The sequence below is a fragment of the Myotis myotis genome, unplaced genomic scaffold, assembly GCF_014108235.1.
Source record: "Myotis myotis isolate mMyoMyo1 unplaced genomic scaffold, mMyoMyo1.p scaffold_m19_p_20, whole genome shotgun sequence".
In the NCBI taxonomy this organism is placed as follows: Eukaryota; Metazoa; Chordata; class Mammalia; order Chiroptera; family Vespertilionidae; genus Myotis; species Myotis myotis.
Window position 1 is genome coordinate 13,059,369 of NW_023416325.1, and position 20,568 is coordinate 13,079,936.

At 58.1% G+C, this 20,568-nt stretch overlaps 1 protein-coding gene across 3 annotated transcripts; it reads right to left on the reverse strand.

Moving 5' to 3' along the window:
* Positions 1-270: 270 nt before the first annotated feature.
* On the reverse strand, positions 271-16,344 carry AIFM3 (apoptosis inducing factor mitochondria associated 3). 3 transcript variants are annotated; one of them, XM_036353828.1, is made up of 21 exons: positions 16,279-16,344; positions 13,348-13,519; positions 8,865-9,078; positions 8,531-8,640; positions 8,200-8,309; positions 8,063-8,107; positions 7,731-7,827; positions 7,543-7,655; positions 7,179-7,265; positions 6,306-6,397; positions 6,067-6,197; positions 5,851-5,966; positions 5,680-5,751; positions 5,523-5,586; positions 4,684-4,760; positions 4,464-4,581; positions 2,457-2,555; positions 2,115-2,190; positions 1,505-1,609; positions 869-889; positions 271-660 (listed from the first exon to the last, which is right to left on the reverse strand). In XM_036353828.1, the coding sequence occupies exons 2-21, from the start codon at positions 13,376-13,378 to the stop codon at positions 621-623; spliced, it is 1,818 nt and encodes a 605-aa protein (XP_036209721.1). In that variant the 5' UTR covers positions 13,379-13,519; positions 16,279-16,344; the 3' UTR covers positions 271-620. The 3 variants fall into 3 exon arrangements, with proteins under 3 accessions (XP_036209721.1, XP_036209722.1, XP_036209723.1); XM_036353829.1 differs by lacking the exon at positions 16,279-16,344 and adding an exon at positions 14,030-14,145; XM_036353830.1 differs by lacking the exon at positions 869-889.
* Positions 16,345-20,568: the final 4,224 nt, after the last annotated feature.

Here is a 20,568-nt window from a genome sequence, read left to right on the forward strand (position 1 = left end):
TGCCAAACGCGTGCTGCCTCTGAGCTCTGAGAAAGCACGCCCCGTCTCAAGCCCTTTGCACCTGCAGTCTCTTCTACCTGGAATGCCCTTCCTTCAACACCCAAAACCAAGACACTGGTTGGAGAAGCCCTTCCTAACCCCCGGGGCAGAATCAGTTGCTCCCTCTCCTGGGCACTCACAGGCCAAACTTCCTTGGTGTGGCCCAGAGCAATCTATGGTTGTGCCTGTCTCCCTGTCATGTGCTTTCTCCCTCGTGAGTGTCTGCCCAATTACAGTGGAAATCACACAGATCTGCAAATGTGTGCGTTTTAATTTTGAGATAATGTCTAATATGTTGCAGGGTCCTACAGGGGATCGGTCCCAATAGAGGGAGATGAGGCAGGGCCTGTCCCACCTCCGCTGCCAGCCATTGGTGGCAGTCGAGGCCTTGGGTGGTGAGCATCTCTTGGAAACAGTGGAGGCCTCTTTGGAGGTGAGCCAGGCAGCTGATGGCAAGCACTGGAAGGGCTCAGGTTCTGCCCTGGGGGATCCTGGGAAATTGGAGGTTGGCACCTGCCCCCAGGGCTTGGTCTCTGTCCCTGGTGCCCGAGCATGCCTGCCCAAGTCTGCTGCATGCAAGCTCAGGATCCTTTCCCTGTGAGCCAGGACATGTCGCCGGTCCTGCAGGAAGGAGGGGAGGAGGAGTCAGGGCGGAAGAAGAGCGCAGGCTCCCCACTCAGCACCATGAGCAGCTGGCCCTTGAGGACAGCAGGGGTCTGGTGTCCAGCAGGGATGTACTTGGGTAAAGGGGAAAGCCCATCAGGTGCAGACTCTGGGCTGAGTGGGGAACGGCTCAGAATAGTCAACAGGAAGGCCAGGGCACACGTACTTGCTGTGCAGCAGAAACAGCCTTTTCGAGTGCAAGAGGGAGAGACAGAGAAGGCCAGGGAAGAGCATGTCATTTATGTCCCCTCTTGGTGGTCCGTTGTTGCTAGTCTGAAGCCTACCCCCTTCCCATGGCCTCCAGGTTTTCCCCAGTCCCTGGAGGCTCTTTGTAGGTTAGGTCGAACCTAGAGGGCGACTCCCATTGTTACTGGGATGAGGGTAATGACTGGTGTCCAGTGTCTCCCAGACCCCAAACCATCACCCACATCTGTGCAGGGCATCACTAGCTGCATTTCCCCACCTGGCTTCTGCCAGGTCCAACACGGCCTGTCCAGTCAGATGTCCCAGGCTCAGGGATTGCCCAAGCAGTGAGCCTTGACCACCCCCACAGCACTGACCCTGCCCTGGGACATGGCCCTTTTCCTTCTGTCTCCCAAGAGCACATATAACCAGCCCCGCTCCCAAATCACAACCTATGCCCTACACGGCCCCATAGCACTAGGAGCCACACACTGATGGGGACCGAAAATGGGGGGACGCCCTAGAGGGCTGTGGTGCAGCTGCTTGCCACAGAAAGGTTGAGCCAGTCCTTCGGTAGAACTCTTGTCCCCTTCCCCAGGCCTCCTATGCCCACACTCACTCCACTTCCCGCTTCCGGATGGCACGGCCCGAGGCCAGCACCTCAGCCACCTTGGACACAATGGGATCGTAGTTCATGCTGGCCACGGCGATCACCTCGTCGCCTCTGTGGGGAGAGGGTGGCTGAGCCTGGTAACTACCCTCTTCTCGGAGACCCTGACACACTCCTGTCCACCTGGGACTCAGGAAGGGATCTTACCCAGGACAACAGGGATGTCCCGAGCACCCAACCCTCGCTGCTTTGCACTTTAGCCCAACATGGGCTTTGGGCTACTGTGGGACTCCCATGGAGGTTCAGGGCTGGGCTCCTGTCCTGGGATTACCACTGTCTACCTGTGTGACTTCCCTCAGTGTAAACGCGGGATAGCCACACCCACCTCAAAGAGCTGTGCTAAGGATCAAATGTCCTGTCGATGCGTGGCAGGTGGACTTATCACCCCACCGCCTCACCTCTCCTCGGCGGTGTCTCCTGCCTGCCCCTCCCTTTGCCCCTCCGTCCCCCCACCTCTCCGGGAAGCCCCCTCGTCTGAAGCAAGGCTTATCTGGGATGATTTCCCCCTACCGACCAGGTCCTGCGGCTTCGTGCCCCTGCCCCACCCCATTGCTCTCACTTGGTGTAAAAAGCCACGAACTTCAGCTCCTCCAGGTCCCCCTGGATGATGACGTCGTCGAAGCCTTCTCCGTACCCTGTGGGCCGGGCAGGCGGGCGGTGTCCACGTGAGCTCAGCAGAGGCGATGGGGTTCCACCCGGTCAGGGTCCTGTGCCCTCCTAACTGCCCCCTGTACCCGCCCGCCAGTGAGTGCTTTACCACTTTCTACAGCTGTCGTGGCCCCGCCCCTAGGATGCTCGTAGCCCCGCCCCAACTCCAAGCCCACCCACCCCTCACTCCGCTATCACCTTAGCCCCGCCCCCAATGGCTCCTGGCCCCGCCCCGTCCCCAGGTTCCTGTTACCCGCGTAGCGCAGGCTTTTGCCGAACATGGCTGTCCACAGGTAGGGCACCGTGCAGATCTCCGCCTCCTGCGCCAGCATGTTCTGGGCCGCCACGCGTCCTGCGGGACCCAGGAGAGTGAAAGCCCGACACGAGCCCCCACCGCCCCCGCACTGCCTGCCCTTGCTCTCTAGGGACCCCTCACTTATGGGCTACTCCTTCTCGCCTCCCCAGTGGTCCAGAGGCACAAGCTTGGCTGCAGCTGATTGGTACCAAGGGGGACACCTAGCTCAAAGCTGGCCACTCAGATGGCTTCTCTGGAGAATTTGAATGAAAGGTCCTGGGTCTGGAAGGTGGGTTTCCTGGGGATGTGGGGCTGCCCGGCCATCTCAGGCGTGCGCACAGGCAACTAACTCATGGGACATATGGGGTCTGAAGAGGGAGGCAGGAGAGCAGCTACAGCCAGGGCCCCAGAGAGAATAAGGATGGTGGCTTCCCAGTTCATGAAGCCCCACTGGAGCCCTATGATTGGATGTCTATGAGAGTCCCCTGGACCCTCCCATTACACTCATGAGTAGCCTTTGACTCCTTAAAACCTAGCACTGCCCAGCTGGCATGGCTCAGTGGTTGAGCGTCAACCTGTGAACCAGGAGGTCACGGTTCCATTCCCGGTCAGGCACATGGCCGGGTTTCGGGCTCGATCCCGGGTGTGGGGCATGATGGAGGCAGTCGATTAATGATTCTCTCTCTACCTCTCCCTTCCTCTCTGAAATCAATTTAAAAAATATTAAAAAACAACAACAACCTAGCCCCAACTTCAGACCTTGGATCTGAACAGAAATTAGTACCAGCAGTGGGGTTGCTGGCAGCAGAGGCTCAGATAACGTGAAGGCAGAGGGGAGAGGGGGGAGGGGAGGTGGGTGCAGGGAGTCTGGGGTCCTCCCTATAAGGTAGCTAACTTGCTGGCACCTGCAGCTTAGGGGCCTAGACCAGGTGTGTACAGCGAGCACATCGTCAGAGGCTTGGTGAGGGGGAAAGTCTGTTCCTCGGAGAGCACAACAGTTCCCCACTGAGCCCCAGGTTTCCAGGCCCAGATGGCCACTTCACAGGGGTCTGCATGAGACAACTGGGTTCCCAGAGTCAGTCCAGTGACCCACAGGAAGCAGAGCCCCTGAGTGGGGAGGTGGCTCACGTCCTACTAAATCCCTTTCTCTCTCCCTGGTGAACTTGTGTCTTTGAGTGCAAAAGAAGAGGAGAGGCTGCTGGCCCGGCCAGTGTGGTTCAATGGTTCAGCATCAACCTATGAACCAGGAGGTCATGGTTCGATTCCCAGACAGGCACATGCCCAGGTTGTGGGCTCGCTCCCCAGCGTGGGGCATGCAGGAGGCAGCCAATCAATGTTTCTCTCTCATCAATGATGTTTCTCTCTCTCTCCCTCTCGCTTCCTCTCTGAAATCAGTAAAAATATATTTTTTTTAAAAGGAGAGGTTGTTCGCCCTAACCGGTTTGGCTCAGCGGATAGAGCATCGGCGGCCTGCGGACTCAAGGGTCCCAGGTTCGATTCCGGTCAAGGGCATGTACCTTGGTTTCGGGCACATCCCCAGTAGGGGGCGTGCAAGAGGCAGCTGATCGATGTTTCTCTCTCATTGATGTTTCTAACTCTCTATCCCTCTCCCCTCCTCCCTGTAAAAAATCAATAAAATATATTTTAAAAAAATAAAATAAAAGGAGAGGTTGTTGGAAGGACAAGTGGGGTGGGGTGCTGTGGCTGGCTGAAAGGGGTGTCCAGTTAGCACAGGAGGGAGGTCTCTGGAGACGGGCCACACACAGGGCTTGCTCTGTGAGCCGCTTGATCACCTGGATGAGGCTGGCCCAGACAGGCCACCCCAGAGCTTTGACTGCCTTTGCCACCAGCAATCAGGGCCCAAGGTCAGAAACTGAGGGATGGGCCTGGGGGAGGCTGAGGTCCTGGGACAGCCTCTCCCCTACCCTGCTCCCCCCCTTTATCCTGCTGTGGGGTTGGCCATACCCTGGGCATGAGCCATCTGCCAGTGTGGGATGTTCACTTTCCGATTGTTCCTCCAGGCCAGGGGGAAGGTGACGGCGTCTCCGGCTGCAAACACTCCTGGGACATTGGTCTGCATCATCTGTGGGGAGAGGGCACAGGACTCTGTGAGAGGGAAAGGGGCCCTGCCCTGGGCCTCCCCCTACCCCTAGGCCAGCACCCTTCCCACCCTACTCAGCCCTACCTTGTTGACAGGGATGAAGCCTCTAGAATCCAGACCGATGCCGCTCTGCCTCAGGAAGCCCGTGGAGGGCACCGCACCTGACAGGATGGGGCCGCTGTGTCCACGTCTCTTGTCTCATCGCTCTGCGTTACCCACACCCTTCACTGGTCACAACCAGCCCCAGGCTGACCATCCATGGGCTGCATGCCCTGCAGCCTGTGTGTGTCCTGTCCCTTCGGCCTGGATCCCCACAGATCTCCATGCTTCCCGCTAGGCCTCGGGTGTCACCTCCTCTGAGAAGCCCAGGAAGCCCCCTGATAGGGTGGGCATACCGCGCCACCCCAGCCCTGTGCTGCACCCCCAGCTTTGTCCCTTCCCAAACTGGCATCTCAACTGGATCAGGGACCAGCTAGAGGCATGTGTGTCCTGCGGCCCTCACAGGGCAGCCCATGGACTCAAGTATGAGTGGGCAGTGGCCAAGCCGCGTGTGCCCATTCCCCAACAGCCCTTTGAAGCGGGTATAGTGGTGGTTCCCATTTTATAGCTGTGAAAACTGAGGCTCAGGATGCCCAGCCGGCGTGGCTGAGTGGTTAAGTGTCGACCTATGAACCCAGAGGTCACGGTTCGATTCCCATTCAGGGCACATGCCTGGGTTGCGGGCTTAATCCGCAGTGTGGGGTGTGCAGGAGGCAGCCGATCAATGATTCTCTCTCATCATTGATGTTGTTATCTCTCTCTCCCTCGCCCTTCCTCTCTAAAATCAATAAAAACCTTAAAACAAAACAAAACACTGAGGCTCAGAGAGGGAAGGGACTGGCTCAAGGCTCTGCTCACTCATGCCCGCCTGTTCACCCACTCACCGATGCCCACCACACAGACGTCAGCCCGCACCACCTTGCTGCTCTTCAGCACAACCTCCTTCAGCTGTGGGGAGGAGGCGGGTGAGCAGGTGTGCCCAGCTCCCGGGCACCAGGGAGCGGAGACAGAGAGCGGCCGGGGGCCGGGAGAAGGGCACACCTTTCCCTCCTGGGCCCGCAGCTCCGACACCTCTGTCTGCATGTAGAACTTGACCCGGTTGTTCTCAAACATCTGTCAGGGCAGGTGGGCCATGGGCGGTAGGTGAGAGCCCGTCTGGGGCTGGGCTGGGTGCCCAGGGTTCTGAGGGGCTGGGGACCAGGGTGGGCTCACCTTCATGAGGGCACGACCTACGCGCTCTCCCAGGAACCTCCTGAACGGTGTCTCCTCCAGCTCCACCACGGACACCGAGTGGGCCTTCTCCGTCAGATAGGCAGCCACCTCCATCCCTGGGCCGGGGTCGCAGGCAGCGGCTGGCACCCTGCACCTCCCAGGACCAGCACTGCCTGGGGACCGGCCACCTCCACCCCACTCTCCACAGCCGCTCACCTAGGAAACCGGCTCCCACGACCACTGTGTTGCGGCCCCGAGCCAGCCTCACCACGCGATTGGCATCCTCAGGCGTCCGGATGGTAAACACGTTCTCCACCTCTTTGCCTTTGCAGCTCAGGGTCTTAGGGCTGAGACACAGCCAGTGTCAGTGAGGGGCTCTGGTGCCCTGAGCCCACCCATCCTGACCGGTGCCCTGCCTGGTGTCCAGCAGGGGCCAGCAGGGCAGACACTCCCACCTGCTCCCAGGAGCCAGCAGAAGCTTGCTGTACTCTAGCTTGAAACCGTCCTTGAACACGACCTTCTTGTTTCTCACGTCCACTGTGACCACCTGCAATCCGCCCGAGACAGAGCATGGACCTGGGCCCGGCCACCCTCTTCTGGCTCCTGAAGTACCCCCAGGGCCCGGCCACCCACTTCTGGCTCCTGCAGTACCCCCAGGGCCCGGCCACCTACTTCTGGCTCCTGCAGTACCCCCGGGGCATGGCCAGTCCCTCTAAGCAGCTCCATGGGGGCTTTTCCTGCCAACTGGGTGTCCTTCCTCTCTCACCTGGCAATTCCTCACTCTTTTTATTTCTTTTTTTGTTAATCCTCACCCAAGGATTTTTGTTGTTGTTGTTTTAGAGAGAGAGAGCGTGGAAAGGAGGGTGAGAGACATAGAGACACATTGATGTGAGAGAAACACATTGGTCGGTTGCCTTCCATACTCATGCCCTCCGGGGCCAAGGATTGAGCCTACAATCCAGGCACATGCTCTTGACTGGAATCTAACCCCTGACCCTTCAGTCCGAGGGCTGATGCTCTAACCATTGAGAAAACTGGCCAGGGCCCTCCTCACTCTTTAAGTTTCACCTTTCCCTCAAAGCCCATCTTATACTCCCAAGTCCCACCAGGTTCTTCCATCCCAGCCCCAAGCAAATCATCTATGCCCCCACACTGGGAACCTGGGACATGTGTCCAGGACCCTACCAAACAGGAGATCCAGTGCAGCCTCCCAGGCCTGGAGCACCCCCAGGTGCCGGCGCAGCAAGGCCAGGAGGGCAGAGCACACCCATATCTTTAGGAGCCTACACGACCTCACGCCCTTCAGGGCTGCCCAGCTTTGTCCCTACCTGAGCCTCCGTGAGCACCTCGATGCCATAGGCTCGGAAGAACTCCTTGGGCCTCAGGGCCAGCTGCTCAGGCTGGGCGTCCAGGGACTGTAGGAGAGAGCCAGCTTGAGACGGAGCCAAGCAGCCATCATTCCATTTTGCAACAGAGGACCTGGGACCCGAGAGGGTGGAGCCAGCCCCAGGTCACACGGGGGGTGCAGGACAGAACTCAACAAACCCAGATCTTCAAACTCTGGGGCATGAGCAGAGGGCAGCTGGCTGGACCCCAAATGGGCAGCAAGCAAAGCTCTGAGTTGGCCTGACTGCATCGAGAGGGATAGAGCCCCCACCCCCACTCACCCCACCCCACCCCACCCCACCCCACCTTGCTGAGCTTGGGCCGGTCATAGGGGAGGTGCCTGTCCAGCGTGCACAGGACGATCCTGTCTGAGAAGCCCTCCTGCCGCAGAGTCTCTGCACACACTAACCCGGCAGCACCTGAGGGGAGGGGGTTGCAGATCAGGGACCACCTCTCCCCCATCCCACCCTGCCTCTCATGATCCCAACACCAACCTGCGCCCACAATGAGCACGTTGGTGCTGCCACTGTGGCCAGCACTTGGAGAGATGCACTTGGCCATCACCTTGGTCCTTCGCTGCAGCTGCAAGGCCTGGGAGTCGCCGGGGGGGGGGGGGGGGGGGGGGGAGGGGCAGCTGGGGTCACGGCCAACCTCCCTGACATAATCCCAGCAGGCCAGTCTCATCCCCGCCCTGCACCCTTCACTCCGCTCCCCGGCCACACTCACCAGACTCCCTCCCACCACAGGGCTTTGCACAAGCTGTTCCCTGGGCCCAGATGCCCACCTCGGGCTCTCCCTCTTACCTGAGCCCAAGCCACACACTTACCTGCTTGCTGGCCCGGACGTACACCTTCTCCTTCTCAATCTTCACCTGTTAAGTGGAGGGGTTCAGAACCAGGCTTTGGGTGCTTCCGTCCCTGACCTGTACCCCTCGGCTCCTACCCACCACACACCCAGCCCCACCTGGAACTTGTGCAGACTGTCCAGGCCAGGGAAGTCCTCCAGGTCCCCGGTGCTGATGTTGAAGCAGGCGCCATGCCAGGGGCAGCGCACCCGGCCCCGGGACAGCACGCCTGGGAGGAGGCAGTGCCGAGCTGGGGGTCACCTGCAGGAGCCCCTCTCCAAAGGTCTCCTGTATCCCAGCACCTGCTGGCCCTTCCACACAGCCCCTGAGACCCCACCAGGAGGTGAGGAACTGGAGGCCCAGGGAGGAGCCAAACTGGGCTGGGCCTGGTGGTGCTGGGGCTTAATGGTGCAGTGGCCACGCCCACTTCAGGAGACCCGGACAACTCACCTTTCACCAGGGGTGCACCGTAATGCGGACACTTGTGGCCCAGGGCATGGAACTCCCCGTTGTCCTTCACCAGCAGCACCTTCCCCCAGCCCAGCTCCACTTCCCGCATCCTGGGGACGGGCTACGCTCAGAATTCAGGCCAGGGTGAGGCAGCACCTCCTCCCAGAGTCCAGCCTTCGGGGGAGCAGGCCCAGACCAGCAGAAGCCACAAGGCTGTGGCCAGGCTGGGAGCTAGCCTTGGGCCCCGCCAGGCCGCCCCATCCACCTTACCTAGGGCTTGTGTTTGCCCTCCCACCTGGGGCCCTCTGACCCCTGTACCAGGCCCAGCACCCACTGGCCATTCTCGAGGTCCTTGACATGGCAGACAGCGGCTTCCACGCAGTCCTGAGCACCAGGGTAGGGGTGCGGGGCAGGCAGACGCTCCTCCGAGTGGAAGTGGCGGGCAGTGCCGTTGCCCTGGTAGGCCCGGGGGCTGCCCTTCCCGCTGGCTGACAGCTCCTCCTTGCCCCGCTCCTTCTCAGGCAGCACCACCTCGATCTTGAGCTCCACTGTGGGGGGGTAGGGGGCACGGTGAGCCCCCCGCCCGCCCACCTCCTCACCCACTCCATCAGCAAGGAGCCTTACAGTAGGCACGAAGCAGGGCAGGGGCAGCAGGGTGGGCGCTGGGTGGGCCTGAACTGATCTCTGCGTGATTTTTTTTTCAATAACAATATTAGTGAGCGGGGCACAAACAAAACTCCTTCCACCCTGACATCGCCTTTTCTCCAGGAATCTGTGTGGAGGAAAGCCCTGGTGCCCTGAATCTTGCTCTGACTCCCAAGACAGTCCCCAGTGGCGGACAACAACATCCCTGAGGTATATAAGGGGCAGGTTTAGGGTCTGACTCAAGTGAGAACAGGGCATCCCAAATCCGTGTAGCTCAGGTCCCAGCCCGTGAATCTGAGCGATGGGAAATTGAGGATTCATTGTTCTAGGCTTGCAACTTCCCCATAGGTTTGAAAACTTTTTTAAAAATATATTTTATTGCCGAAACCGGTTTGGCTCAGTGGATAGAGCGTCAGCCTGCGGACTGAGAGGTCCCGGGTTCGATTCCGGTCAAGGGCATGTACCTGGGTTGTGGGCACATCCCTGATGGGGGATGTGCAGGAGGCAGCTGATCGATGTTTCTCTCTCATCGATGTTTCTAACTCTATCTCTCTCCCTTTCTCTCTGTGAAAAAGCAATAAAAATATATTTAAAAAATATATATATATATTTTATTGATTTTTTACAGAGAGGAAGGGAGAGGGATAGAGAGTTAGAAACATCGATGAGAGAGAAACATCGATCAGCTGCCTCCTGCACATTCCCTACTGGGTATGTGCCCGCAACCAAGGCACATGCCCTTGGCCGGAATTGAACCTGGGACCCTTGAGTCCGCAGGCCGACGCTCTATCCACTGAGCCAAACCAGTTAGGGCGGTTAGAAATTTTTTTTCAAAATTCAGAAAAAGTGTACACGACATAAATTCAACTTTTAAAAATAGCTATTCTCACCAGTTTGGGAATCTTTCAGCATTTACCAAGCCCTGGTTTTTCAGCATCTTCACGTGCAGGGGTCTGGGACAGAGCAGAGAGGGCACAGCGCCCCACACACACCCACACACACCAGCCTCAACACAGAAGATACTTCCACAGCCTGCCCATGGGGCCAACTCTAGGGGAGAGTTGCCAGAGACTGTCATTTTCTTCTTTATACTTTTCTGCATTTTCTAAATTCCCCACAAAGTGCCTGGGGTATTTTTCCAATTAGAAGGGAACAATAAACAGAATTTTGAACAGTGATAATCCGGCCTCCTGGGCTGCTACTGCAGGGAGGGAGGCTGAGTGAAAGCTAAACCCCTGGCACAGCGTGGGCCAATGAGGAAGCAGAAGGTTCCTCTCCCAACTCCCAAGGCACCAGAGCTTCCAGGCATCTCCCGGCTTCACCTCTCATCCTCTCCACACCCTCAAGCCTGACACTTCAGAAGGGAAGAACCCAGAGTCACGCCTCCCAGCCTTTGCCTATGCAATTCCCTTGGCCCATGGCCCTGGCTAACTCCTGCCCATCCACCTAGACACAGCTCAGGTGTTGCCTCCCCTGGCTGCCCAGCCCCTGCATGTCCCTCATCTCATGCTGTGCTAATCCCCTACCATGGCCTGGTCTGGGAGACTGGAGGGCAGCCCCCCATCCTCAAGTTCCAGCCCCCAGCTGGAGTGAAGGTCCACTGTGATTCCAGCCGGGCAGGCGGGGCACCTGGGCACACCACATGCTGAAGCTGTTGTGTCAGGTGGGGGTGGTTGTGGGCGGAGTGGGCTTTCCCTCCGGTTTCCACACTTTATGTAATAGTGTTAGAATGTTTTCAGAAGAATTAAAGAGAAAAATACTTTGAACCCAGCTAACACCAGCTGTGTGAGCTTTAGAGAGGGAGCTCACAAGAGCAGCTTGGCAAGGGCCCAATAAGAGCCCAGTCCGGCTGTTTTCATCCTCCACCTCCTTCCAGAGGCGCTGCCTGGAGCAATCTAATTGAAAGCCATTAAGGCAGGAGCAGCGGTGGAAAGGGGAGGAGCGTCTCTGCTCACTCAAGAGCCAAAGCAACCCCAACTCCATGGTTCCCAGCTGCCCACTGGTGAGTGGATGCTGAAGGAGATAACATATGCACTATGTAAACCAGAGCAGAAGCTCAACAGATGCACCTGGGTAATAGTGGTTTATTGGCTAGCTTCGAGCTTCCTGGCAGCTGTGAAGAAAAGGGAAAGCCTTTCTGTAGCACTTGTGGCCGAATAAAAGGCAGGTGAGCAGATACCAAGAGAGGTGCACTTCCTTCTAGTTCTGAGCTTAGCAGGAGTCTGACCTGGAACACTTCCTATAAGGAACACAGTGCCACTGAAGCATGGGGAGGAAGGAATGTGTGCTGATGTGCTCTGAGCAAGGTAGAAAGTGAAGAATGTGCCGAGACCGGTTTGGCTCAGTGGATGAGCGTCGGCCTGCGGACTGAGGGGTCCCAGGTTTGATTCCGGTCAAGGGCATGTACCTGATTTGTGGGCACATCCCCAGTAGGAGATGTGCAGGAGGCAGCTGATCGATGTTTCTCTCTCATCGATGTTTCTAGCTCTCTATCCCTCTCCCTTCCTCTCTGAAAAACCAATAAAATATATTAAAAAAAAAAAGTGAAGAATGTGCACAAAGATATACTTATCTGATTTCCCTGTGGTCCCTTCTGATCTTCTGCTAAACCCTCATGGCCAAATGCTCTCACTCCCACACCCTGAAATTCCCTGAGTCTCATCCCTGATCGGCCCAGGGTATGTGCCTGGGGCCTGAGCTCCTGCCTTCCTGCCATAGCCCCACAGGGGAGTCCTGGCTGCAGCCAGTCTAGCCCCAAAAGAGGACAGAATAACGTTCTGCAAGTGCTGCCTATGTGCCAGACCCTTTGCTAAGTGCAAGAGCCTGCAGTGGGTGCAGAATTATTAGCCCATTTTCCAGGTGAGAACACAAAACTCGGAGAAGTGAAGTCATCTGCCCAAGACCACACACTCAGGAAGGGAGGCTGGATTTGGACTCAAGAGGCCCAGTTCTCAGCACTGTGTCTGGGGTGGTACGTGTGACCAGCTCCTATACTAGGAGTCCTGGGGCCGGGGGTCCCAGGCAGGCCAGCCTCTGTGTTTCTTTAAAGGAAACGACAGGTGGCATCTTCTGCCCAGGGCCTCCTGCCAGGGCCAGCCAGCATCCTCCCGCCCGACTCTGATGGGGGAAGGCTGAGGTCAAGACAATGGACATCATTTACCAAGGAGGCAGGTAAGGTGGTGGGATCTGAGTGTCCACAGCACAGGAGTGAGGGGAGGGCAGGTGTGGGCGAGTCCCTCTGCCTGGCAGGGCGTCACACATCTCCTCTTGCCCCAAGTTCCCCTCAGACCCAGGAAAAGGAGAAAAGGCTCAGGCGTTCCAAGGTAATGGAGCCGACGGGTATCAGGTAAGGGGAGATGGGGTGAGCCATCCTGGGCAGCGTGGCCTGGACAGGGTGGGCGGGGCACTGCCTAGGTGCTAGGGAGGCCTCTTGGCTTCAGTTTCTTCCTCTGTGGCATGCCTGCGCCCCTTGCCTTCCTGGGTATTGTGAGGATAAAGGAGGGAACGTGGGGCCCGAGGGAGAGCCCAGCAGAGAAGAGTCTCCATCCGAGAGCACACCCAGGTCTTCCCAGCACCCTGGGCTGAAACTCCTTGGGCCAGTCAGGGTGGGGATTTCCTGTATGAATGGCCCTGAAAGCCTAAGAAAGTGGCCCAAGGTCACACAGAGGTCAGGAGAGGTGAAGAGAGCTGGGATCGGTCCACTCCGCTCTCTCAGCAACTCTGAGAGGTCAGGTTCATTTTGCAGAGAGGGAAAGTGAGGCTCAGAGAGGTCATGTGCAGACCCCGGGCCCCACAGTGGCTGAGGACATCTGTCCCCAGAGCCCTGTTCCCTGGCCCTAGGGGACACAGCCACCCTTCCCTGCCCTGTGGCAGGAGGAACCCTCCCCTGCCCTTTCCAAGAAAGAATCAGTTGTTATCCCTACCACCAGCACCCAAAGCCCAAAAATAAAGAGGAAGGGTCACTGGAGGGGGGCCAGAAGTATGGCCCCAGGCCCCCCACCCCCTCCCGCCTGCAGCGCATTAACATTCGGCTGCCACCCAGCCTGACCTACTTCTGAGGCAGAGAGGGAGGGGGAGGAGGAAGGTGGCAGGGAGGAGGGAGGAGAGATGGAGAGAGGAAAGAAGGAGGGTAGAAGGTGGACGGAGGGGGTAAGCAAGAAGAGAGGAGGTACCTGGCTTGGGCTTGGAGAAGCAGCCACCCATGGCGAGTGGCCCTCAAATGGGCAGGGGGCAGGTGCGCAGATGGTGGGCTGTGGGAGGCTAGGGTGCCCCTCGCGGGGCTGGACCCCCCACGGCCCTTAGAAATGCTGATGTTGCCATCCCAACTGGAGTTGCCTTCAGGACCTGTAGGGGTAGAGAGAGGAGCATCTGTAGGGATCAGGGCTTAGATGGGGATGTGAGTAGAAACACAGAGAGATAGACTCTGTGGGGAGGGGCTCCTAGGAGAGGCCCACATTGGAGCTGGGAAATGTTTCAAGGGGAGCCAGACCCCAGAGGAACAATGGGACCCTGGAGGGCACCTTCCCTGTGAGGCCCCCCAGGCTCAGCACCCTCACTCCCCACTCCCACCTTTGCCTGGGCTGTGCCCACTGCCAGAGGAATCTGCCAGACTTGTAAGTCCAGCCCCACAGCGGCCTTGTCCAGGAACTCCCCTGTTTCTGCTGCCCCCTCAAAATCTGGCAGCCTGGGAGCCCTGCAACCCTCCTTTCTCCAGGGAGGCCACCATGGCTGGGGTCAAACACGAGATCCCCTTGGGCAGATGAGAGCCTTCCTGGTCCACTTCCTACAAGGGGATGACAGTTAGTGTTCCCTGGTCCCTGCACCCATCCTTGTTGCCAGGCTATGGATACCCACCTCCTTTAAGGGCAGCCTCTGCTTCTTGCTCCCAGCCCAGAAGTAGACCCAGGCTGCCAGGCCCTGGAAGCCAGGCAAGGGGTCCAGGAGGCAGCCCAGCCTCTACCCCTCCTCCCAGTGCGAGCTGCTGCCAGGAGGGGCTGGGGGTGGCTGGGGCTGGGCCAGTCCACTGGTCCCCAGGGAAACCCAGCTCCACGGTGAACAGAAGTGGGCGGCAAGCCCGGGCACACAGTCCTACCACAGACTATGCCTGGCAGCCATGAGCTCCCACCCCCACTTTCACTCTTCACAAATGCCCACCAGGCCCACGACACTGAGGTCATGCCCAATAGCAGATGGATAAACGGAGGAGCCAAGGACTCGCCAAAGTCAAGCAGCAGGTAGGAAGGAGCATCTGGGTGGCCTCCCATCCCCCTCCCACCTTAGTTCCAAGATGGGCAGGGACCCAAGAAGCTCTGCAAGCCACAGAGCTAGGGGAGAGGTCACCAGGTCAACCGAGAGATCCCTGCAGCCAAGGCCACAGGATGGGTCATCCAGGAGACTGGACTTTGCAAGACTCAGGACAAAAGTGTAGCTGCCCTGTTTACAGCGGACTTCCTCACAGTCTATCCCACAGTCAGCCCATTTGCTTTCCCTGGAAGTTCCTCCTACAGTCTAACTTGAGGTGCAGCTGAAGCCTACTAGGTCTCGCCCAGATCCCAGCAAGGACCCTGGGAAAAGGTTGGGGAAGGACCACCTACTGCCTGGCACCTGATCTGACCTGCCCTAGTGGCACTCCTTACAGTCCAGGAGGCAGAGGCACCCGAAGGCCACCTGGGCACACCCATGCTCTTTCCCTCACTCATCACCAAGGCAGGTTTGCAAAGTATGGCCACCACCTGCACTGCCTGCACGCTCCCTGGGCACAAGCAGGCCTCTCCCCAGGTCCTGGCTTCACCTCTAGCTCAGCCCTGCCCACCTCCTTCCTGCTGGACCACAGATCCCAGAAAAGGTGGGACCTCACCTTGACGCCAGGTGCCTGGCTAGGCTGTTCCCTCCCTTCCCAGGTGCTCAGGTGTCTGGATGCCCCCAGAGCCTTGGGCCTGGAAGCAGACTTGCTGGTGCTGGGACCTTCTCCAGGCCTACTCCAGGGCTACTGTGTGCTAAGCCAGCCTGGCGTCCTCCTGCTTCCTGCAGGCCCAGACACCCGCACTCAAAGGCACAAGTCCTTGCCAGGGACATGGCAGGAGGGAACCCCAAGTTTTTTTGTTTTTAAATCCTCACCTGAGGATATGTCTTTTTTTTATTGATTATTTGAGAGGAGAGAGAGAGAGAGAATTATCAATGTGTGAGAGAAATCACCCATCGGTTGCCTCCTGTATGCTGTCTGACCGAGGATGGAACCCCGAAACTTGCCTATATACCTGACCAGGAATTGAAACCAAGACCCTTCCTGCTCAGGAGGACACTCCCACCACCTTAGCCACACCAGCCAGCGTGGGACCCCAAGCTTTTGCAGAGTGCTGTCTGTCCCTTGCCCACAAGCTGCCCAATGCAAAAAAGATTGTAACAGTTGCCTGTACGATCCACTAGGGGCCTGTGTCCTGTCCCAGAACTCCCTCCCAGGCCCCCCCGCTAGCGCAGGCTGGAGAGGCTCTCCCCCTCCTCTGCACTGCCCCCTTCTTTCCCCTGGGTCCCGCTCTTCCCCAAGAGTCACAGAGGCCCTTCCCATACCCACCCCGGGAGGCTCCTGCCCCCGCTCAGGACCTCGGTGGCTTCCAGCCTTCCTCCCCATGGCCTCCAAGCTCCTCACCCCCCCCCCCCCACACACACACACAAACACTGGGCTCAAGCACAGCCCCTTCTGTGCACTCTCCCTGCCTCTGCACGTGCAGTCCGGCCACCTGAGACGCCCTTTCAGGCAGCCTTCTCGCATCGTCCAGGTCGCCCCACCAGACCGGGTGGCCCAGGAACGGGGAATGCCACACAGTAGGGCCGCGCGGCCAGCGGGGAGGGCCGGCGCGGGGGGGGGGGGGGGGAGGGGGGAGGAAGAGGGGCGCTCCCACCGCCCCAGCTTTTCTCTCTCTCCCCCCGCTGGCGAACCTCAGCCCGCAGAGCGCAGTGCCCAGGTCGGAGACCCGCGAGCTCGCAGGCTACCCCGAGGTGCGGAGGCTGCGGGGCAGCAACCCGGGAACAGAGTCGGGGTGGCGGGTCGTAGGGTCGGGCCGGGGTGGCGGGGTCAGGTCCCGGGGGCCGGGGAGGGCGCTCACCTGGGCTGAGCGCGGCGTCCGCTCTAGAGGCGCTCGGGGACCGCGGCCGCCAAGTGGGGGGCGGGGGGAGGAGGAGCGGGCGGGGCGGGGCGGGCGCTGCGGGCGCTGCGGCGACACTGCGGCCCGGGAGCCAGCGCGCCCCGCCCCGCCCCGCCCCGCCCGGCAGCGCAGGTGGGAGCTGTCCCGGGTCAGGTCGGCCCGCGGGCTCCGAGTCCCGATGCGGGTCGCGGGGTGGGGTGTGGGGAGGCAGCCGCGGGCACTGCTGGCCGGGACGCTTTGGCAGGTCCTGGGACCCCAGGGCTCCTTGCGAACCCCAAGGGACGCCAAGCTGGAGGCGCACCGGGTCCGTCAGATTCTTTTCCTTTTCTTCTTCTTTTAATCCTCAGCCGAGGATATTTTCCCGTTGATTTTAGAGAGAGTGGAAGAGAGAGGGAAAGACAGAGAGAAATACATCCTGCAGGCGCCCTGACCCGGGCGAGGGCGAGGGAAGAGCCTGCAATCGAGGTACGTGCCCTTGACCGGAATCGAACCCGGGACCCTTTGGTCTGCAGTCCAACGCTCTATCCAAGGAGCCAAACTGGCTCGGGCTCCTTTTCTTTTTTTATCCTGCCTTCGAGCCATCCGTGGGCAGCCATGGGGAAAAGTTGAATCACCCGGAGAAACCTCTCCAAGAAAGAAAACCCCACTCACTCCCGCTTGCCCCTCAGATACCTTGACCGGCTTGGGGAGGAGGGGGTTCAGTCTCCCAGGTCTCCTAGCTCCCTCCCTCTCCTCTGGGGGTGGGGGTGGGGAGAACATTATATGTTCTACGTTCTATTTTAATTTGTATTTTATTACATTTTCTCTTTCCCCCTATCATTATAACAGGAAAACTTAATTACCCGAGTCCCCATAAAACCTGGTGCACCCTGGTGTCGTGTCCTTCCTCCATGAAGCCCTCCATGATCAACATCCCAGGACCTGACATTCTGACTCCTGGACCTCAGTGTTTCATTGTCCCCACTGTCCAGATCTTTCTGCTGTGGTTTTGTCTCACTAGCAAACTAGAGTTCAGTGACTGTGTGAGAAATGAATGAATGGCACATTCCAAAGATTTGACATCACATCTATCACTAAGCAGGTCAGGGCCCACCAACTCTGTTGTGCTATTATTGCTTCTTTGGTGGTTTGAGTGAGTTGGGTCCTTGTTTATTTTCTGCCTCTCCCCTTTCTTGGCCTTGCTCTCCAGTAAGGATGACAACACAGCCTTCGGAGGAGGGAATCCTTTACTTATGCCATACCTCGCCCAGGGGGGGCAGCACAACCTGGGGGCCAGCACAACCCCCGCGTCCCCATTTTGCAGATTGGGATGCTCAGAGGCTGAGTCTTCTCTAGGGGCAGGACCAGGGCCTGCATGGGTCACACTCATGTGGGGCCCAGGCATGGAGGGAACATGCGGCTCAGCTTAGGCCATCCTCTGTAGCCATGTGTGGTTTTCACAGTTTGATTGCTGCCACTGCCACTGCCACAGGAGAGGCCCATCACTGGGCAGATGGCATTGCTTGGGCCCAGTGCCCTTAGCCTCCAACCAGCCTACCTCCATCCCATATACATGCTGACCTTGTGCCCCCAACCCTTACCCCACTCCCTACCTGACCCAGGACGACAGTGTGCCCCAAAACCATGGCTATGGCTTCACATTCATTTACTTTAATCTTCACAATAGCCTGAGGAGGAAGTTTCTCTTTGTATCATCTCCATTTTACACATGGGGAAACTGAGGTTCAGAGAGGTTCGGGACTCCCCAAGGCCACAAAGCTGGTGAGTGACAGAGCACAGACTTGAATCCTGGCAGGCTGGCTTAGGTTATGCTGGGGTTACAAGGTGGAAAGGTGGGAATTGGACGGGAAAGGCCTTCCAGGCTCAGCCACCGCCTCAGTGTCTCCAGTACAGAGTCCAAGTCCTGCTCTGTGGCCTTTTCAATCAGTGAACCCCCTCTGCCTTAAATGCCCCATGAAACTTGGGGGTAATTGCATTGCCCCCTGGCTGGGGCTGCCTCCAGGACACCATAACAGGTTCAGAGCCAGGCACTCAGGTTGTGTCGGGTGCGGGCTGCTGAGCTTGGGGTACCAGAGAGAAAATTTGGAGGACAGGTCAGCATGGGGGCTGAGGAGGCAAACAACCTGGGGTGATTTCCTGACATGGGGGAGCCCACTGTAGTGCCCTTTGCCCTGGGGATTGGGCTCAAGGCTTTGGCTGCCCCATGGTGGGGCAAAAATTGCAAGATCCCTATGGAGCAAAAGCTAGAACCAGAGTTAGTCAAACCAAGGTCTCCCTATCTGAAAACCCCTTCCCCAGAATCCTAAAGTTCAGGGAGGGCGGCCAGACTGGGTTGGTGCTCATGGACAAGGGGATCAAGGACCATCAGTAGGCCTCCCTCTGAGCCTTGGGTAGCCTGAGGTCCTGGTCTAGCCCCAAAGATGATTCTGACAAAGTGATAGCAGCCTTGCTAATACCTAATGTCAGCAAAGAGGGAAATCAAGCTCCAGGTTGAGATACAGTGAGGTGACCTGGGGTAGCTGAGATCCCCCTAGACCAGCAGACACCCCAAAGGCAGGAAGGGGGTTGCTGAGGTCTGAGAAGCAAGTGGCTGATCCCTTCCCCGCCCCCCAGCCCTGGAGTACCCCCACCATGCAGCAAGCCTGTCTCTGCCCTCTTACATCTTCCCCCTCCTGTCAGTTTCCTTATTCCTCACTCCCCCCAGCCTAGGGTCTCCAAGCCCAGGGTGCAGGATAGTCCTTTTTTCGTTAAAATGGGATAGCTGCAATGTCTAACATTGTGATCAACACTGGTGCCCCCTGGAGGCCAGTCTGAGGGTCTGCACGGCCCTCCCTGAACTTTAGGGTCCTGAGGGAAGGGGTTGAGAGTGGGGGCCTTTTCTCTGGATTTTCAGATAGGGAGACCTTGGTTTGACTAACAGATCCACAGGAAATGTTGGGGTACTGATACAGCACAGCCAACATCTGAGCTGAAGCCAGCTGTGTTGAGGGGCAAGATGGGTGGTATGCCCAGAGCTAGTGATTTATTTATTTATTTATTTAGTGATTTATTTTAGAAGCAGAAGTTGGGGGAATCCTCAGGTTGGAGAGTGCGGGTGAAGCCCCACCCCCAGCCTCATCTCTGACTCCCTAGCTTGCTCTGGCTACTGCAGTCCAGTCTCTCTCCTGCTCAGTCTCAGTCTGACCATCATGTTCCCAGCACCCTCTGGGTTCTCTGGGGGCTCTCCGACTCTGTTGAAGCTAGCTCCAGCCCCCCTAAACCTCTTTAGCCCAGCCTGGGCCCTCCCAAAGTTCTGTTCTTAGGCTCTGGGAGCACCAGTCCTAATTCCAGTCCTCATGGGAGGGGCGGAAAAGTCAGGAGGGCTTTATTAGGAGGTGGCAGAAGCTAAGGACAGATGGACCAATTGGGAGTTCATCGAAGGAGAGAAGGGCATCCAAGCAGAAGGAACATGTGGGCAAAGGCAAGGAGGTAAGGAGTCAAATTCTGGGGCATTCAGAATGTCAGTCCAGTCTAGCCTGAGTTTTGGGTTCTGGGCAGGGGCATGGCATGGAGTGTTATCGCAGGCCAGGGAGGAACTAGGTAAGGGGTTTTCTTCACATGGGTCTTCAGGAGTAAAACATACCAGCAACTAGGATTGGCATTGGACTGGAAGGGAGCAGGGAAGCCAGGAGACAGCGGAGCAAGGACTGAGCTTGAGTCTTGGTGAGCTCAGTTGGGCTGCAAATCTCCATTCCTGGGCTGGTTGGCACTGGGGCTTGGATCCCCTCCTCTGGTTACTGACCTGGCACAGCCCTGCCCAGGTCCCTCCTCTTTTTAAAAAAAGATATATTTTTTATTGATTTCAGAGAGGAAGGGAGTGGGAGAGATAGAAACATCAATGATGAGAATTGTTGACTGCCTCCTGCAAGTCCCAAACTGGGGATCAAGCCTGCAACCCTGGCATGTGCCCTGACTAGGAATCAAACTGTGACCTCCTGGTTCATAGGTCTACACTCAACCACTGAGCCACTCTGGCCAGCTGGGCTGTCCCCCCTTCTCTTGGCACCAGCCCTTACTTGCCCTCTATGTAGTTACTGACCATCTACTGCCTGTGCCTCAGGCACCCACTCAGAAGGCTTCCCCTTCTTCAGGCCCCTTCCTCAGGCCCCTTAGCCTTTACAGTGGGGTTCCCCAGGGCTCTCTGGTGGGTGGGTGGGTGCGGGCTGTCCTCCCTGGCCTACCACCTGCTCTGGACCTCCCTCCTCCACTGGT